This window comes from Tamandua tetradactyla, chromosome 3, assembly GCF_023851605.1.
Source record: "Tamandua tetradactyla isolate mTamTet1 chromosome 3, mTamTet1.pri, whole genome shotgun sequence".
Classification (NCBI taxonomy): Eukaryota; Metazoa; Chordata; class Mammalia; order Pilosa; family Myrmecophagidae; genus Tamandua; species Tamandua tetradactyla.
The window spans coordinates 7,467,082-7,487,325 of NC_135329.1; the positions used below are offsets into that span (position 1 = coordinate 7,467,082).

Consider the following 20,244-nt stretch of genomic DNA (forward strand, 5'->3'; position numbering starts at 1 on the left):
ATTAGAATGATGTCAGTGTCATAAAATGAGTTAGGTACCATTCCTTTTTCATCATTTTTTGGGAAGAGTTTGACTTGGATTGGTTAGCTGTTTTGGGAATGTCTGATAAAATTCCAACATGAAGGTGTCTGGTCCTGGGCTTTTCTTTGTGGGAAGATTTTTGATGACTGATTGAATCTCTTTACTTATAATTGGTTTGTGAGATGTTCTATTTCTTCTCAAGTCAACATAGGTAATTCGTGTTTCTAGGAATTTGTCCATTTCATCTAAGTCGTCTAGTTTGTTGGCATATAGTCGTTCATAATGTTCTCTTATGATTTTTTAAATTTCTTCATGATCTGTGGTAATGTTCCCCCTCTCATTTCTGATTTTATTTACGTCCTCTCTCTCTTTTTTTTTTTCTTTGTTAGTCTAACTAGGAGTTCACCAATTGATTTTCTCAAAGAACCAACTTTTGATTTTGTTGATTCTTTCTACTGTTTTATTGTTCTCAGTTTGTTTACTTCTGCTTTAATCTCTATTTCTCTTCTTTTATTTGTTATGGGGTTAGTTTGCTGTTCTTTCTCTAAATTCTCCAGGTAAGCATGTAAATCTTCAAGTTTTTCTCATTCTTGCTTTTTAATATAGGCATTTAGTGCAATAAATTTCCCTCTCAGCACCGCCTTTGCCACATCTCAGAAGTTTTGATATGTTGTATTCTTATTATAATTCTTCTCCAGATACTTATCAATTTTTCTAGCAATTTCTTCCTTGACCGACTAATTATTTACGAGTGTGCTGTTTAATCTACATACATTTGTGAAAGGTCTGGTTCTTTGGTAATTATTGATTTCTAGCTTTATTCCACTGTGATTAGAGAAAGTGCTTTGAATAATTTCAAACTTAGTAAATTTATAAAGACTCAGCTGTGTCCCAGCATATGATCTATTCTGGAGAATGTTCCATGTGCACTAGAGTAGAATGTACATCCGGGTGCTTTTTGGGGTGTAATGATCTCTATATGTCTATTAGGTCTAATTCATTTATCCCATTGTTTAGGTTCTCCATTTCCTCATTAATCCTCTGTCTGGTTGTTCTATCTATAGTGGAGAGTGGTATATTGAAGTCTCCTACTATTACTGTTGAAAGTCTTCGGTGCCCTTCAATTCTGCCAACATATGCCTCACGTACTATGGAGCAATTTGACTGGGAGCGTACACATTTATGATTGCTATGTTCTCTTGGTGAACTGTCCGTTTATCATTCCATTTACATTTAAAGTCTTTACATTTATTAAATGTCTTTACATTTAAAGTCTACTTTGCCTGATATTAGTATAGCTATCCTTGCTTTCTTTTGGTTATAGCTTGCACTGAAGATTTTTTTCCATCCTTTCACTTTCAATCTCACTGTGTCCTTGAGTCTAAGATGTGTCTCCTGCAAACAGCATATAGATGGATTATATTTTTTAATCCATCCTGCCGGTCTGTATCTTTTAATTGGTGAGTTTAGTCCATTAATGTTCAAACTAGAAAAGCAGTTCTTGACTCTACCATCTCATTCTGTAGTTTTTATTTGTCAGATCTATGTATTCTTTTCCTATTCTCTTTTTATCCTTTAAATTACATTACTTGCATTCTTCAATTCTGTGCTCTCCTCCAGATCTCCTCTCCTGTCTTTTTTTTTCAGCTGCTAGGACTCCCTTTAGTATTTTTTATAGTGTGGATCTCATTGACCAGTTCTCTCAATCTTTGTTTTATTTTGAAGATTTTAATCCATCCCTCAATTTGAAGGAATAACTTGGTTGGATAAAGAATTCTTGGCTAAAACCCGTTCTAATTCAGAATCTTAAATATATCATACCACTGCCTTCTTGCTTCCAGGGTACCTGCTGAGTAGTGTAAAGTCAGTCTTATTTGTTTTCCCTTATATGTAGTAGATTGCTTTTCTTGTGCTGCTTTCAGGACTTTCTGTTTCTCTTCAACATTTGACAGTTTGATTAGTACATTTCTTGGAGTAGGCCTATTAGGATTTATTCTATTTGGAGTTGGTTGGGTTTTTTTGATTTACGAATTTATGCCTTTTATAAGGGTTGGGAAGTTTTCCCTGTTTATATCTTCAACTAACTTTCCCAGTCCTTTCTTCTTCTTTTCTTCTTTTGGGACACCAGTGATTCTTTATTTTTGTGTATCTCTTGTGTCTATCTTTACCCTAAGATCCAGCTGCATTTTTTCCCATCATGCTGCCATTTTTTCTTTTGTGTGCTCTAGTTCAATCGTTCTGTCTTCTAACTCACTTATTCTTTCTTCTGCTTCTTTGATTCTGCTATTTTGCATCTCTAACATATTTCTAAAGGTCTACTCTATCTTCCATTTCCATGCAGTTTGCCATTTTTCTATTTTATCTACCAAATTCTTCCTTATGGTTTTCTAGTATCTTCCTGATATCACTGATTTCTTTAAAAATATCCTTGAGTAATTGCTCCATCTTCTGTGTCTCTTCTGAAATTGTGATTTGATCATTTGGCTGGGCCATTTCTGCTTGAATCTTCATGGGCTTTGTGATTTTCTGTTATGTTCAGGATATTTGATTATCTTAATATGGTTATTTTGCAAGTTGGTCTCCTTCATTCATCTAAGTTTACATTTACTTGATTTTGCATTGAAGGTTTCCTTTTGCATTTATTTTGTCAGTTATTCCCTGCCAAATCAAGGTCCGGATCTTATGTAGGGGATAGAATTCAACTTGAGGGTCTATTAGAAGATATGTTCTAATAGAAGACAGGGTACTTCAGTGGTAGAATGGCCGCCCACCACGTGGGAGACCCAAGCTCAAGAGATCCCAGCACATTCACCTCCCCCCTCAAAAACAGAAAACGATAATAAAATAAAATAAGCATATGATAAAAATATGAAAAGCAACAAGAACAACAAGAAAACACATCTCAACAGAGGAAGGCCCCAGAGTCAGAAGGAGATACCCCAAGATATATTGGGAATGAACTCAGACTGGTGTCCACCACAGGGAGAGTACATTTAAGAAAAAGTAAGATAATGATAATAATAATAATAATAATAAAATAAATGAAATAAAATAATAAAAATAATTTATAAAATAAGGAATAAAATAATCAGTTAAAATAAAATCTATCTTCCTAGAAGTCTCCACCTGTTTTCTCTTAATAGCATTAGTATAAAAATGCTTGATATAGTTACATCTACATCAGAGGCTAGATATATAACAAAGTTCCAAAGTTTTCAGATAAATGACTTATTTAAGAAAAAACAAAAACCAAAACACACCCAAGCCCATATCTCTCTTTCATCTTCTGTCAATAACACCAAACTAAGAATAATACAGTCAGATCTGTAAAAATGATATTTAAAGCTTACAGACTTTAGCTAACATACTACAGAAAGGAACTGTGGTTGAAAAACCTCTAAGTAGTAATACTTTTTTAAAATCATATCACATGTGATACTTTCTTCAACATCATATCACATGTGAATGTTAAAAACAGAAATTGAATGTTACAAACTCTGCTTAAAAGAGTGAAGGAAGCTTTAGTAGAAAACATTCACTCTATTATATGCATAGCAGGACCAAATTGAAAGAATAAAGCACATGAAAATTCAGGACAACATACCTGCCCATGAATAGGTGATACGGATCCAGGGGACACAGTGCGAGTAAAAGCTGATTTTTTCTGCCATGATGAGTTAACAGTTAGGTTTGAAAAAGATACATTTTCATAATCAGTCACTGATGCTGGTTGATTTGAGGAAAGTGGTCTGTAAATATAACACTGTGATGTAAGTATACGTGATTGTTTAGAATCTAAAAAAAATAATTATCAATTTATCTATGGACGCAATATACATGGTATTTAAACAGTTTGTGGGGGAAAAAGAATTTATGAACAAACTACTGACCTTTCATCTATTTACTAAATTTCAAAATTAAATTGGGAATAATAGATTTTCTTAGAGAGCCTAATTCAGATTACAAAGATTAAGTAGCAGGTTGAAGCAAACACATATTAGGTATTTACACATTTGTAGAGCTATACAAAACATTGTTCGCTAAAAACATACTCAGAGGATGCTGAGGTAGCAGATAAAGATACTGTAGGAGGAAGTAAGGCCTTCTTAGGAGACAAAGTCTTTTCACTTGATGACATTTTTTCTACATAATTGCATGGAAACCAGCCAAAATTTCCTTGAAAACTACCATAAAGCCAACCAGGTTCTCCTATGTTTTTTTCATCAACCTATGGAAACAAAAAGAAGGGTTAATAGTGCTTAGGAATTTACACATTTACAATAGAAAGAGATGGGGACTACCATACAGCATTTTCATTTTCAGAATTAAGCTTATCTCACTAAAAGAGTGAGGCATGTTTTACAAATTAATATGTTGTTATTTCTAACAATTGACAGACTGCTTTTTAAAATTCAGTTTTAAATTTTATTCAAATTAATATGTGAAAATAGTTTACAAAGACATATTGTATTATACATGTCTTATGATAGAATACAGCCTTCCCATTTTATTGCTATTTCTTTTTTTTTCAATTTTAGACATCATCTATTGGCTTTTGGTTAGGGAAGATGAAGATTTAGCTCTCTTTTAGAACTGCACCCTCTTATTTTATGAATACTGTTAAATCAGGATGTTTGGTTAAATTATAGTCAATGTTTGCATTGTTATGGCTGGGTATATATTTCACATCTGAGTCATGTAGTGTTCTGCTGATTATACATCCTTTCTTGCAATTTAAAAATTTTCCTCAAGTTAATTATTACTTTATGTTCATCTTTCCCTTAATTTTCTCTGTTCCTATCACAGTCTTCTTGAACACTCCAATAGAACCATAAAACCTTCTCTGAACACTATTTTCCACTTGGTGAAACACTTCAGTAGAATTTATCAGTTCCATTTTTTTCTCCCAGACATTTCCCTCCTACAGTCTGATATCCTCCCTCCTCATGTCTCCTCTGCTTCTTGGTCCCTTGAACACTGGCTCTGTTGCCTCATTCTCCACTTTCTGAATAGACTCACTCACTCCAACAGTATGATCAGTTCTCTACACATTGAGTCCAAAAACTATATTCTAGGAAATGACTTCTTTGTAAAGGTGCAAGCCTGTACTTCCCACTACCTGCAAGATATCTTCAACTGGATGTCCCATAGGAACTTTCAACTCAAGAACTGAACTTGTTTTCTACCCCAATCCCTCCTTTTCTTAAATTCCTCAAGACTCTGTTAGTCCTACCACCAAAGGCTTTAGTCATTCTAAATAAAAAATCTTTGCCTTTTACTTCTTTTATTCCCATATCCAAACTCTGTTGATAATACATCTAAAAGCTATTATGAATCTGTTTTCTTCTTTTTAACCCACCATCACTAATCTATTTCAGAATTTAATTTCATACCTAGATTGTTATAATCTTTACTCGCTGTTCAAAATTCTGTGGACTGCCCTCACACAGACCAGCGTTATCTCATAGACAGTCATAATTAGCATTGTCATACCATATTATTCTTATTTACATGTATTTCTTTTATTTATCTGTGAGCCCTTTTAATGACCCCCCCCACTGTCTAAGAGAATTCATATCTGCTTAACATGTTAACTGTGTTTCTGTTCTCTCTACTCCATTTATTTTTTATTTATTTTATTTATTATTTTTTCCAGAAATGACCTAATATTTTTTTAAATCGGCTTTTTTTGGTGGTATAATTAACATATAATAAACGTCACATATTTAAGGTATTAAGTTAAGTTCTGACATATGTATACACCTGTGAAAAATAACCAGCTATATGATGAACATATCCATCATCCCCAAAGTTTCCTCCTGCTCCACTGTAAACCCTCCCTTCCACCCCTTCACATGACCCTGCCCCATTCTCGGGAAAACACTCATCTGCTTTCTGTCACTGTAGAGCAGTTTTCATTTTATAGAATTTTGTATAAATAAAATCATGCAATGTGTATTCTTTTTGGGTCTGACTTCTTGTACATAATATAATTATTTTAGAACCATCCGTGTTGTAGCAAGTATCAATAGTGCATCCCTTTTTATTGCTGAGAAAAATATTCCATTATGCACACATCACAACTTGTTTATCCATCCACCTGCTGACAAACATTTGAGCCAGCACAAATGAAGCAGCTGTGAGTATCTGCTTCCGTTTTCTTGGGTAATGCCTAGGAGTGGAATGACTGGGTCACGCTGTAGGCAAATGTTATACTTTTTCTTTTTAAATAACAGTTTTATTGACATATAATTCACATACCACACTGTCAACCCACTCAAAGCATTCAACTCAATGATTTTCAGTATATTCACAAAGATGTGCAACCATCATCAAAATCCACTTAGAACATTTTCATTAGTCCCAAAAGAAACCCCGTACCCTTTAGTAGTTACTCTCCATTTCCACCCAACACTCCCAGCCTGAGGCAACCAGTAATTTACTTTCTGTCTCTAAGGATTTATCTATTCTAGATATTTTATATAAATTGAATCATAGCATCTTTTCCTTCTCTGTGGATTCCTTCTATTACTATTTAAATTTGTTCAAGTCTCACTGAAGTTAAAGAGAAAAACCAAAAAAATACGAAAAAACAGCTGCCTTTATGCATTCTTTATTAGTTACTACCCTCTCTCACTAGACCCTTTCAAAGCCAAGCTCTTTCAAAGAGATTTATTACTTCTTCTTCCTCCCTCATCATTTATTTCTCAGTTCACTGAAATCTAACTTCCTCCTTCACAACTCACTGATACTGTTCTCCTTAAAATCATCAAACCTGCTGCCATAAAATTAAAAAACTTTTGTACATCAAAGGAAGGACTTTAAGTGAAAATGAAAACACAACTTAAACAGTGGGAGAAAATAATTGGAAACCACATATCTGAAAAGAGTTTAATGTCCAGAATATATAAACGAATATTTCAACTCAACAGTAAAGACAAACAACCCAATCAAAAAATGGATAAAAGATTTGAAAAGACATCTCTTTCTCCAAGGATCATATTTAAATGGCCAATGCACAGGAAAAGCATATGAAAAGATGCGCAACATCTTTAGCCATTAGGGAAATCAAGATAAAAATGACAATGAGATACTATTTCACACCCACTAGAATGGTCACGATTATAAAAAACAGAGAATTACAAGTGTTGGAGAGGATGTGGGCACAGGAACATTCATTCATGGCTGGTGGGAACGTTAGCTGGTGCAAACGCTGTGGAATACAGCTTGATGGTTCCTCAGAAAGTTAAGTACAGAATTATCATATGACCCAGCAATCTCACTTCGAGGTATATGCCCAAAAGAACTGAAAGCAAGGACTTGAACAGATATTTCATACCAAGGTTCACAGTAACATAATTCATAATTGCCAAAAGACAGAAGCAGCTCAAGTGTCCATCAACAGATGAATGTATAAATAAAATGTGGTATATACATATGATGGACTATTATTCAGCTGTAAAAAGGAATTAAATTCTGATACATGCAAAAACACGGTTGAACCTCGAAGACATCATGTTGAGTGAAATAAGCCAGACACCAAAGGACAAATATTGTATGAATCACTGATATGAAATAATGAGAATGATCAAACTCATAGAATCAGCATGTGGAGTACAGGTTACCAGGGGCCAGGTTGAGGGCAGGGAATATGTAGTTAATGCTTGAGCTGTACAAAGTTTCTATTTGGGTTGACTGTAAAGCTTTGGTAATAGATGGTAGTGATGGCAGGACAATATTGTGAGTGTAATTAACAGCAATAATTATAAATATGAATGTGTTTAAAAAAGGAAAATTTAGGGTACATACAGGTTAGAACAAAAATTAAATAAAAAGACATAGGACTGTACAACACAATGAACCCCATTGTAAATGGTGGACTACAGTTAATAGCAAAATTATAAAACATGTTTTTTAATGAATTGTAACAAATATAACACACCAACATATGGTGTTAAGGATAGGGTAGTACATGGGAGCTCTGTTTTATATATTTTATGCATGACTTTTCTGTAAACCTACAATTTCTCCAATAATAATTAAAAAATAGCCTGCTATTGTTAATGTAAGGAATATCTTTTAATCTTTGTCTTATTTCTCATGTGGACCAATATCCTCAAAGTTCCCTGACACCAAACTATCGGTTTTTCTCCTACCTCTTATCTTCTTTTTTAAGGCTCATTTTCCACTAATAATCCCTTCACAGTCCACATTTCTCAGGGACTGCACTCTCAATCGTCTTCTCACTCACCTTACAAATTCCATTATTCTCATGTCTTCAATTACCATCACAACCCCCTATGACATTCAAATCACCATCTTCAGCCTAGATATCTCCTCAGATCTTTCTGGATATTCAATTGCTGCCTAGTCATCTGAAATTCACCCAAAATTGAATTCATAATTCCACTTTAACTTCCTTCTCCTGACCATTCTTTCTGAGTGAAGGACACTATCATCAACCAATCTGTACAAATCAGGAATCTTGTAGTAACCATGATTCATCCTTATGTCAATGATTCAGGAAGCACAAGTACCCCAGAGAACCCAGCCAAGTTCATGTTCTTGCTGTCACAGCACCAGACGGATCTCTGACCACGGGAGAGGTCTGTTTCCTTCTTCAAGTTGTCTTTCTCATTAGACTGTAAGCTCTTTAAGAGCAGACCATATCATTTACCACTATATCTCTGGTCTAACAGAGTTAGCCCTTGATAAATATTTGTTGAAGGAATGAATGAAAGATATAGCCAGAATTCTAACTAGGCTCTCGTCTCAAACGTGCCTAGAAATCTCTGCATTCCCAGGCACATTCTCATTATCATCCAGCATCAAAGGAGGAATGGTAGAGACAGCAGACTGGATTAAGGCTGGCTGTAATCCCTAAATTCAGGGCAGTCATGATACTGTCAGTTGGGGCAATGGTAGTACAAGCAATGTGTGGTTGGGGATTATTTTGGGTGCTTCAGTGGAGAGTTCTGGTAAACCCTATCCCAAGTATCATTAGACATTTGTCACTTAACTGATTCAATAAAGGAAAAACACATCAAACTGGCGGCAGTGCAGGGAAGTAAAAAACAAACACTGCCTATACTCTGGGTAATTTATCAAAACTAAACTGGTACCTTAATTTACCAAAAAGAAAACTGAGCAGATATTAAAATCCAAGTCTGTGTGCTTTTAAAGTCTGTACTCTTTCCATTATACTACTCTGGCTCTATCAAACAGTTCTCCCTGCATCTTCCCTTATTCATCCATTTTACATGGTTGTGATTACACAATAGAAAGCCTTTGTTCCAAGGAACAAGTGGCCCATATCAGGGCTGCAAAACCTAACTCCTTCAACTCTTTAACACTTGCCTTAAAACAACCAGCCCAAAGAAACTTTATTGGAAATTTATTAAAATGACAAATTAATATCACCTTTTAGGATATAAAAGTGTGTAGCATATTGGAAAGAATGTTGGATTTGGAAAGCAAAGGACACATCCTTTCATACTACTCCACTACTGTGATGCTAACAGCTGCAATCTGTGTGAGTCTGACCTTAATTATCTCTAATACAGTAGTGATAATAATTGTCCTGTGCAGCTGTGCAGATTGTAATAAGGGCCAAATAAGGCTAATATTTAGAAATATTTTCTAAAGGTAAATCACTGTATAAAAATTATACTTAATATTTTTATGGGAAGCAATATATTACACTTTATCCAGCTTATTCATGAGAAGATTCAATTTTGTTTCCTACCTGTATTATATCCCCAGAATTAAAGCTCATCTCATCATGGCTCCTTGCTTCAAAGGGGTATAATGCTTTATAATTCACTAAAGCACTAGCTGTCCCACCTAAGGAGAAAGTAATTGTCATTATTTGCTGCTTTCATGTACATACATCTTTCCTATAACTCAATGACTCCTGAGCATCAAAGAGTAAAATGAAAATTCATTTGATACAGGCTTGCTAGGATTTAAATTTCTTCAATACTCATATAATCAACATAAAGACAAAAAGGATGTCATCTTCAGCATAGGTGGAGGCAATAAAACAAAGAGATGGTATGTAGGATGAACTTGCCCCTGGATCTAAGGAAAGGTTTGGTATGGTGGCAAGTCTGAGCTGTACCAAATGGAAGGAGACTAAGAAGCAGGATACTTGGTTTGATCTATAAAGGTCAGAATATAACAGGAAAGGAAGCACAGAAAAGGTCACAAAGGAGAAGATCAGCAAATAAGCAGGGGTCACTGAAGATAGAGCTATAGATTTTTCAGTATGGCTCTAAAAGAAAAATAGCACATGAGTTCACAAACAAACTGGACCTGACTAGATTAAATATTTTACTTTGTTCATATTTAGAACAAATGCTTTCACTTGTAAATTTTAGACACACTGTATCATTAGAATGGACTCAAAGGTTTATGCATCCAAAAGAGATAAAAGAACACTTGAAGTATTTCAGAAATGGATTCTGACATGTCAAAAACAAAGCACACCTGAGAAAAAGTCAATGTACAACAACTTAAAATTTCAGTGTTGTTTCAACAGTTTAGTTACACAGGTTGAATGAAATGTTTAAAACTCTTATTTCAATTATGAAAATCAGGATCTCTTCACAGTTAGTTAGTGACAAGTATCTTCCTTTCTCCATGTTTTAAGATTTCTACTATCAGGTTGGAGCCTACACACTTCTCAACCAAGTTAAATTTAAAAGTTTTTTTTCTGATTTTAAGAGCAGCATCTTTCTTTTTTATTTTCTTCTAATCTTTTTTTGTCTCTCAGTAGAATATTTATTTTTATTTTTTGTTACTTTTGTTGCTCTCTTTGCCTTGGAAAGGCAAATCTCTTATTTTTATCTATAACCTTACATTGTTTCTCCTCAGCTTTCTGCTCCTCTTCTTGAATTTTTTCTTGTAATTTTTCTTCCTGGAGTCGTTTTTGTTTTTCTTCTTCCTCCTTTCTAAGACTTTCTCTCCATAAGGTTTCTTTTCCTTGCTTTGCTTTCCTTTATAAAAAAGAAAAAGAGTTTGCATAATATCCTAAAAACAAAATTTTACATGAAATAAAAGTATAATAGATCTGGTTCCTTACAGGCTGCAAACTAATAAAGTTTTTCCTCTTTTTCTATTGAGCACCTGCTATATGCCAAGCACTGTTCTTTCTTTCTTTTTTTTAAAATATTTTTGCTGAGAAATCTTCATACACAATCCATCCATAGTGTACAATCAATGGCTCACAATATCATCACATAGTTGTATATTCATCACATTTTTAGAACATTTGTATCACTCCAGAAAAATAAAAAGGAAAAACTCATGCATCCCATACCCCTTATCCCTCCCTCTCACTGACCACTAGTATTTCAACCTACCCAATTTTTCTTTACCCCTTATCCCCCATAATTATTTATTTATTTATCTATCTATCCTCATTCTTTTACTCATTTGCCCATACCCTGGATAAAAGGATTTCACAATCACATGGTCACACTGTAAAAGCTAAACAGTTAATCAACTGTCATCAAGTTACCGGAACACAGCTCAACAGTTTCAGGTACTTCCCTCTAGCCACTACAATAGCAAAGGGGTTTTTTGGCAGGAGAGTGAAATAGTGGGGAGCAGTGATGAAGAGGAAAGTCAATCAATCAAGAGAAGGGTGCTGGACAAATTGATGATAGTGTGTCACAACTGGGGAGTATGACTGACAGTATTTCACAGCCTCAGATTCTCTCCTACCAACCAACCTCCCAAATCTAAGAAAAGGAAAAAATAGTTGAAATGGAATGCTACCTATCACAGCTTGCCAAACCCCAACCAAAACCATTCCAGCCAATCCTAAAGAACACCCAGGGCAATATATAAGATTCCACAAAGGTTCCATGCACTAGGGTAACTTTCCAGAAATCTACAACCTCCACATGGGTCCCTGAACCAGGTAAGTCCTGAAACCTAGAGGGCCTAACCTCTCCAGAACATCAGCTAATTCCATCTTCCTACCCCATATTACTGACAGTTCCTTCCAAGGAGGTTTTTTCAGTGAATAGGTGCCCCTCTTTCTCAGCATCCTCTCCAGCACTTGTGTTAAGTTTTTTTGATAATGGTCATCTAGTGAATGTGAGATGATATCTCATTGTGGTTTTGATTTGTATTTCCCTAATAGTCAGTGAAGTTGTGTGTCTTTTCATGTGCCGTTTAGTCATTTGTATTTCTTCTTCTGAGAAGTGCCTGTTCATGTTTTTGCCTGTTTTTTTTTAACGTTTTTTAATTGTCTAATAATACATAATATAAAGCAAAGGAAGAAAAAAAGCATAATTTTCAAAGCACTTTTCAACAAGAAGCTACAGGACAGATCCCAGAGTTTGTCATGGGCTACCATACCATCATTTCAGATTTTTCCTTCTAGCTGCTCCAGAACATAGAGGGCTAGAAGGAATAATACATATATATTTTTTTTATCATCACAATCAGTGATGTGATGATAAAAACTTTTTTATGGACCTTTCCCCCCCTTTTTTATGGAAAATAGCATATATACAAAAACAATTCAAAGCATAGTGCAACATTTAGTTGTAGAACAGATTTCAGAGTTTGTTGTGGGTTACAGTTTCACAATTTTAAGTTTTTACTTCTAGCTATTCTAAGATATTGGAGACTAAAATAAATAACAATTTAATGATTCAGCAATAATTTTTGTTTGTTAAACCCTACCTTCTCTGTATAATTCCACCATCACCTTTGATCTTTCTAATCCACTCTTTAGGGGTATTTGGGCTATGCCCATTCTAAGTTTTTCATCTTGTAAAGAGCTGTCAATAATATGGGGTAGGAAGATGGAATTAGCTGATGTTCTGGAGAGGCTAGGCCCTCTAGGTTTCAGGACTTACCTGGTTCAGGGACCCATGTGGAGGTTGTAGATTTCTGGAAAGTTACCCTAGTGCATGGAACCTTTGTGGAATCTTATATATTGCCCTGGGTGTTCTTTAGGATTGGCTGGAATGGTTTTGGTTGGGGTTTGGCAAGCTGTGATAGGCAGCATTCCATTTCAACTATTTTTTCCTTTTCTTAGATTTGGGAGGTTGGTTGGTAGGAGAGAATCTGAGGCTGTGAAATACTGTCAGTCATACTCCCCAGTTGTGACACACTATCATCATCGATTTGTCCAGCACCTTTCTCTTGATTGACTGACTTTCCTCTTTATCACTGCTCCCCACTATTTCACTCTCCTGCCAAAACCCCTCTGCTATTGTAGCAGCTAGAGGGAAGTACCTGAAACTGTTGAGCTGTGTTCCGGTAACTTGATGACAGTTGTGAGGCGTTCAGGTAGGTGTATGAACCTTAAGGACTGTGTTGGAGGAAATGTCAAAAACAAAAGACAAATATCACCATGCCTCACTTGTATGGGCTAACCATGATATAAAAACTCAGTGAACTCATGAAACTTAACCCCACAAAGGATAGGTCAAGTCTACTCAAAATTTAGGCATAAAAGTCACCCCCAAGAGAGCCTCTTTTGTTGCCCAGATGTGGGCCCTCTCTCTCCAGCCAACATGACGAGCAGTCTCACCACCCTCCCCCTCTCTACGTGGGACATGACTCCCAGGGGTGTGGACCTTCCTGGCAACGTGGGACACAGATCCTGGAATGAGCTGAGACTCAGCATCAAGGGACTGAGAAAAACTCTAGAATGAGCTGAGAATTAACATCAAGGGATTGAGAGAAACTTCTCGACCAAAAGGGGGAAGAGTAAAATGAAACAAATGTCAATGGCTGAGAGATTCCAAACAGAGTCGAGAGGTTATCCTGGAGGTTATTCTTACGCATTAAGTAGATATCACCTTGTTGTTCAAGATGTAGTGGAGAGGCTGGAGGGAATTGCCTGAAAATGTAGTGCTGTGTTCCAGTAGCCATGTTTCTTGATGATGATTGAACAATGATATAGCTTTCACAATGAGACTCTGTGAATGTGAAAACCTTATGTCTGATGCTCCTTTTAGCTACTATACCAACAGAAGAGTAGAACATATGGAATAAAAATAAATAATAGGGGGAACATGTGTTAAATTCAGTTTGAAATGCTAGTGGTAAATGAAAGCAAGGGGTAAGGGGTATGGTATGCATAGTCTTTTTTTTCTCTATTATCATTTTATTTCTTTTTCTGTTGTCTTTTTATTTCTTTTTCTAAATCGATGCAAATCTACTAAGAAATGATGAATATGCAACTATGTGATGATATTAAGAATTACTGATTGTATATGTAGAATGGAATGATATCTAAATGTTTTGTTAATTTTTTTTAATTAAAAAAAAGTTTAAAAAAAACTCAAAAAAAAAAACTCAGTGAATTGAAATTGAGCGCATAGGTTATCAGGCTGCAGCCTATTGCAAAGGGTCCTATACTGTAAGGTCTTACTATAGTCACATATATTCAGGAGTTGTAACTATTATTTCTAAATTCTGAGATACTGAGCTGTTTGTACATAGCCTGATTGTTCCCAGAAACTTTTGGTATTTATGTATTCTCGCAAGCAGTGGGGACAACCAATTTAATTGGGTGAGTCTTCGATCTTGTGGTTTACCCCTATGAAACGTACTTCTGTAAAGGACAGGCTAAGTCTATTTATAATTATGTCACCCCCAGAGAACCTCTTTTGTTCCTCAGATGTGGCCTAACTCTCACTAAGCCAACTTGGCAGGTGATCTCACTGCCCTCCCCGCTACGTGGGACTTGACTCCCAGGGGTGTAAATCTCCCTGGCAATGTGGGATAGAACTCCCAAGTTGAGCTGGGACCCAGCATCATATGATTGAGAAAGGCTTCTTGACCAAAAGGGGAAAGAGAAAAATGAGACAAAATAAAATTTCAGTGGTTGAGAGATTTCAAACAGAGCCGAGAGGTTATTCTTATGCTTATATAGCTATCCCTTTTTAGTTTGTGGTATACTGGAGTGGTTGGAGGGAAGTACTTGAAACTGTTGAGCTGTGTTCCAGTAGCCTAGATTCTTGAAGATGACTGTATAATGGTATAGCTTTTACAATGTGACTGTGTGATTGTGAAAACCTGGTGTCTGATGCTCCTTTTATCCAGAGTATGGACAGATGAGTAAAAAAATATGGATAAAAAATAAGAAATAGGGGGGATAAGGGGTAAGATAAATTGTGCAGATGGAAATACTAATGGTCAATGAGAAGGAGGGGTAAGGGGTTTGGGATGTATGAGTTTTTCTTTTTCCTTTTTTATTTCTTTTTTTTTTTGCAGTGATGCAAATGTTCTAAAAATGATCATGATGATGAATGCACAACTATGTGATGATACTGTGAGCTGCTGATTGTTTACCATGGATGGACTGTATGTATGTGAAGATTTGTCAATAAAATTTTGTAAAAAAACGATCCCACCCAGCAATACTGAATGATGATTGAAGGACCTGGCTTTTCTGAGATACTCAACAGCTTCAAACCGGCATTACATCCACAATTCTGTTTATGTTTCTATGACAATTGTGAGAATTGCAGTTTAGTTTCCAGCCAGTCAAGATGATCTTGTTCAGTCTTAATTATTTTAGTATTAGAACTAATGTTCCTAATAGCTCTTCCTTGTATACACTTTTATGACTTTACTTAGAGGCAGAGATGCTATTCAATTTAATACCTTCTCTAAGCCTCAGTGCTATCAGGGCAATGCGGACTGTGGCTGGGCACATTCCTGAGATTCTGGAGCATTTATGCACCACCAAGGCACTAAGAGGTCATTAGCCTTTCTCCTCATCTCCAAACTATTCTATACTTCATACTTCTAGTTCATTACCCTATTACTAGCCTCTCAATGCTTTCAGATGTATTCTACTTCCTCTATTGCTTCATAGAATGCTTCCTCCAGGAGCCTTTGCTAACTGAAATCTGGTTCTTCCTTGAGGGCAATCCTTCTCTTACAGTCCATACTTAATTTCAATTAATATTCCCTTTCCCAGGTAACCTCCTTTTTGTAGCTTTCCATGATCCCTTCCCAAGCCTAGGATGATTCAGTCTAGCCTTCATTTGAATTCCCATAGCATTATAGACATCACTATCAGAGATCTTATTACATATTTACTGAGATAAAGAAAAAGGTCACAGCATTAAGGGGATATAAAATTAGACTTGGGGTCACGCTGGTGCTGCTGGGTGGGGAGGTCTTCTCCTTGGTTAGGGGCATGAAACCATGTTCATAAAGCAGGTTATTATCCAGGGTTTTCTAAGGTATAGAGATCAAACAATTGTAGAACCCTTCAGCTGAAAACATAATGTTTAGGCAGAAATGGAGCCAGAAAAAGTAACTTTTTTAATGCAATTCAGTTTGTTCTCAGTGATGAGTTTAGTCATCCTCATCAGGAAAAGCAACTGGCTTTGTTGCATAAGGGCACTGATCCTCCTGTCATTTCTGCTTTTGTGGCAATTATTTTTGACAATTCAGACAACTAGTTACCAGTTGATAAAGAGGAAGTTTCACTTCGAAGAGTTACTGGTGCTAAAAAGGATCAGTATTTTTAGGCAAGAAAATGGTCACGAAAAATGATGTGATGAATCTCCTTGAAAGTGCTGGATTTTCTCGAAGCAATCCTTATTATATTGTTAAACAAGAAAAGATCAACCAGATGGCAACAGCCAGATTCTCAGAGACTAAAACTATTAAGATAAGTAGCTGGTATATGATGAACAGAAATTAGAAAGTATCTCCTTAATGAAAGAGAGAGAGCACAGATGGGAAAAAATCAATGAGTTATTAAAATTTATCGAAGAAAGATTACACACCTTGGAGGAAGAAAAACAACTAGTTCAGTATCAGAAGTGGGATAAAATGAAAGGAGCCCTGGAATATACCATTTACAATCAGGAACTTAATGAGACCTGTGCTAAACGTGATGAGCTTTCTGCCAAGCGAGAGACCAGTGGAGAAAAATTCAGACAATTGAAAGATGCTCAGCAGGATGACAGAGATAAAATGGAGGATACTGAGCGCCAAGTTTGAGAACTGAAAACAAAAATTTCAGCTATGAAAGAAGAAAAGGAACAGCTCAGTGCTGAAAGACAAGCACAGGTTAAGCAGAGGACTAAGTTGGAATTTAAAGCCAAGGATTTACAAGATGAATTTGCAGGCAATAGTGAACAAAGGAAATGCTTATTGAAAGAGAGGCAGAAATGGGGAAGAACAAAGGAATGTCAATATTGTACAGTGTTGAAAACAGATGGTCATTCATATTTTAAAACTGCAACTTCTGTGTGAGACTAAAGCAAAAAATGTTTATTAGGTACAAAATTTATATTCTGACTAGTGCATCTCCTAATATAACTTATATGGACAGGTTAATTGAACTGTATGGAACCTTGAATAGGGGGCATGAGATATTATAGGTTAGTCCAGTATGATGCTCCAGTAAATCCCAGAGTGATCTTAACAGTGAATAAAGAAGTATTTGCAAAGTCCCTTGGGGGAATAGTGAGAAAGGGGGAAAGTTCAACCTCCCCATTTGGGAATTCCTGATATTCTCGTTAGCAGTAGGGACAACCAAATCAATAGGCTGAGCCCTCAATCTTGGGGTTTGTTCATATGAAACTTATTACCGCAAAGAATAGGCTAAGCCTACTTAAAATTAGAACTAAGAGTCACTCCCAGAGAACCTCTTTTGTTGCTCAGTTATGGCCTCTCTCTCTCTCTAAATTGACATGGGAAGCAAACTAACTGCCCACCCCCTTTCTACGTGCGACATGACTCCAAGGGGTATAAACCTCCCTGGCAACGTGGGACAGAAATGCTAGAATGAGCTGGGACTCAGCATCAAGGGATTGAGAAAACCTTCTAGACCAAAAGGCAGAAGAGAGAAATGAGACAAAATAAAGTATTAGTGGCTGAGAGATTTCAAACAGAATTGAAGGGTTATCCTGGAGGTTATTCTTATACATTATATAGATATCCCCCTTTTAGTTTAAGGTATATTACAGAGGCTAGAGTGAAATGACTGAAACTGTAGAGCTGTGTTCCAGTAGTTCCTTGAAGATGATTGTATAATGATATACCTTTTGCAATGTGACTGTGTAATTGTGAAGACCTTGTATCTGATGCTTCTTTTATCTACAATGTGGACAGATGAGTAACACATATGGATTAAAAATAAATAAATAATAGAGGGAATAAATATTAAAATAAATTGCATAGGTTAAAAAAAAGAGAGGCAGAAGCTTCTTGAAAAACTTGCAGAAAAGCAGAAAAAACTGGAAAAAACAGAAACTAAATTAAATAGCGTAAAAGGTAAAAAAGAATGACAAATTGCTAGCTTGGCCTAAGCTACTCAGGAAAGAACTGATCTCTATGCCAAGCAGGGTCCAGGAAGCCAGTTTACATCAAACGGAGAAAGGGGTAAGTCTATTAAAAAAGAATTCAAGTCTTTAGATCAGGCTATTATTGATAAGAAAAGATAGACTGCTGCTATACATAAAGATTTGGAGGATACTGAGGCAAATAAAGAAAAAAAATCAAGCAGCATAATAAACTGGATCAAGATCTTAATGAAACCAAAGCTTGAGTAGAAGAACTGGATAGAAAACATAATGAAGTAAAAAGTAAGAAAGATGAATTATAAAGTGAAAGCAATTACTTGTGGAGAGAGGAAAATGCAGAACAGTGAGCACCTGCTAAGAGAGATCTTGAAAAGCAGCAGCATCTTGGAGCAGCAATCAGAAAGGCCATGGCACAGACAGCATGAACAAAGTGCTAGACCACTGTCATCGACAAGGGACAAACCAACATGTTCAAAATAGCTATCACAGCATGGTGATGAATAACTTTGAATGAAAGTCAGCTTTCTACACATGTGTAGATGTCACTGCTGGATACAAGTTATTTTATCATACTGTTGATTCAGATGAAATCAGCACAAAAATTTTAAAGGAGTTTAATAAAATGAGTATTCCTGGAGAAGTAACTTTTTTGCCTTTTAACAAGTTGGATGCCAGGGATACTGCCTATCCTGAAACCAATGATGCTATTCCTATGATCAGTAAATTGAGGTACAATCCCAGATTTAACAAAGCTTTCAAATATGTGTTTGGAAAAAAAATTGTTGTAGCATGGAAGTTTCAACCTAGCTGGCTCGAACTTTCACTATGGACCACATTACTTTGGAAGGTGACCAAGTTACTCTGAGCGGTGGTTATTATGACACAAGGAAGTTTAGACTCGAATTACAAAGAGATGTTAGAAAAGTAGAACGAGGTGAACTTGAAGCAAAGCTCAATGAAAACCTGTGCAAAAATACTGAAAGGATTAAAATGAAATTGACCAGGTGATGAACCAAATCCAATAGATAAGAGACCCAGAAAAGGAAATCTAAAGCATTCCGAGACAGCGTATTATCAGAAATGAAAATGCTAAAAGAGAAGAGGCAACCATCAGAGAAAACCTTTATGCCTAAGCAACAAAGCTTACAAAGTTTGGAGGCAAGTTTGTATGCCACGGAATCCACCAGAAAAATCACTGAAAACAGAACTGGGAACTGACTTGCTTTCTCAACTTAGTCTGGAAGACCAGAAGTCAGCAGATGTACTGAATGATGAAATTTGTCAACTTCAACAGGAAAACAGACAATTGCTGAATGACATATTCAATTTATTACAACTACTTTTAGGCCTGAACTGCTTGAATCAGCTGACAAATTCTATGGTGTAGAGGTCAGAAATAAGGTTCGTCATATTGATGAGATCACAGAAGAGATGGCCAAAGACTTTGGAGAAGACAATACCACTCATGGTTAATTGGAAAATATTGCCTGCTGGCTTGAAAGATGTGTATAGTAATATGGGTCTCATACCCAGGAACTATAAATTTAAACCTTAAAATTTTGGTCTAAGTTTTCAGACTTAGAGCAAAAATATTCTTTTTATATTTCTGCCTCAATATTTTATAACATACTTTGTAATGTTACATTTCTACTTATGGTTTCAGAATTTTATCTCCCACAGAAGTTTTTGTAAAGTGTCCTCCTATTTTAAATCCTTTGAAATATGCAAAATGTTTTTTCTTAATTATTATTTCCTAATTATTTCATCAGTTATACTGTCTCTTTTTTATAGCTTAAAAATTGGTTTTATGACTTAAAAAAATTAGATTTGGTAAACCTTCTTATGTAAGAGTCAGTGGATGAGAAACTGGTCCAGACCCAGAAGATGCCTCAGAAAATGGATAAAAGGCAGAGAGACCAAA

The 20,244-nt window shown here is 35.8% G+C and overlaps 1 protein-coding gene and 1 pseudogene across 6 annotated transcripts in view; one reads left to right on the top strand and one right to left on the bottom strand.

Moving 5' to 3' along the window:
- The window catches only part of ITSN2 (intersectin 2), a 217,109-nt gene that overhangs the window by 64,813 nt on the left and 132,052 nt on the right, over positions 1-20,244 (bottom strand). For all 6 annotated transcript variants that reach the window (XM_077152259.1, XM_077152256.1, XM_077152254.1 and 3 more), the window contains 4 exons: positions 10,882-11,018; positions 9,767-9,864; positions 4,074-4,249; positions 3,626-3,770 (listed from right to left, as the gene is read on the bottom strand). In XM_077152259.1, the coding sequence (XP_077008374.1) occupies positions 3,626-3,770; positions 4,074-4,249; positions 9,767-9,864; positions 10,882-11,018 (556 nt within the window). The remainder of the gene's footprint in view (positions 1-3,625; positions 3,771-4,073; positions 4,250-9,766; positions 9,865-10,881; positions 11,019-20,244) is intronic.
- Positions 16,210-19,780, top strand: LOC143676679 (structural maintenance of chromosomes protein 3 pseudogene; annotated as a pseudogene).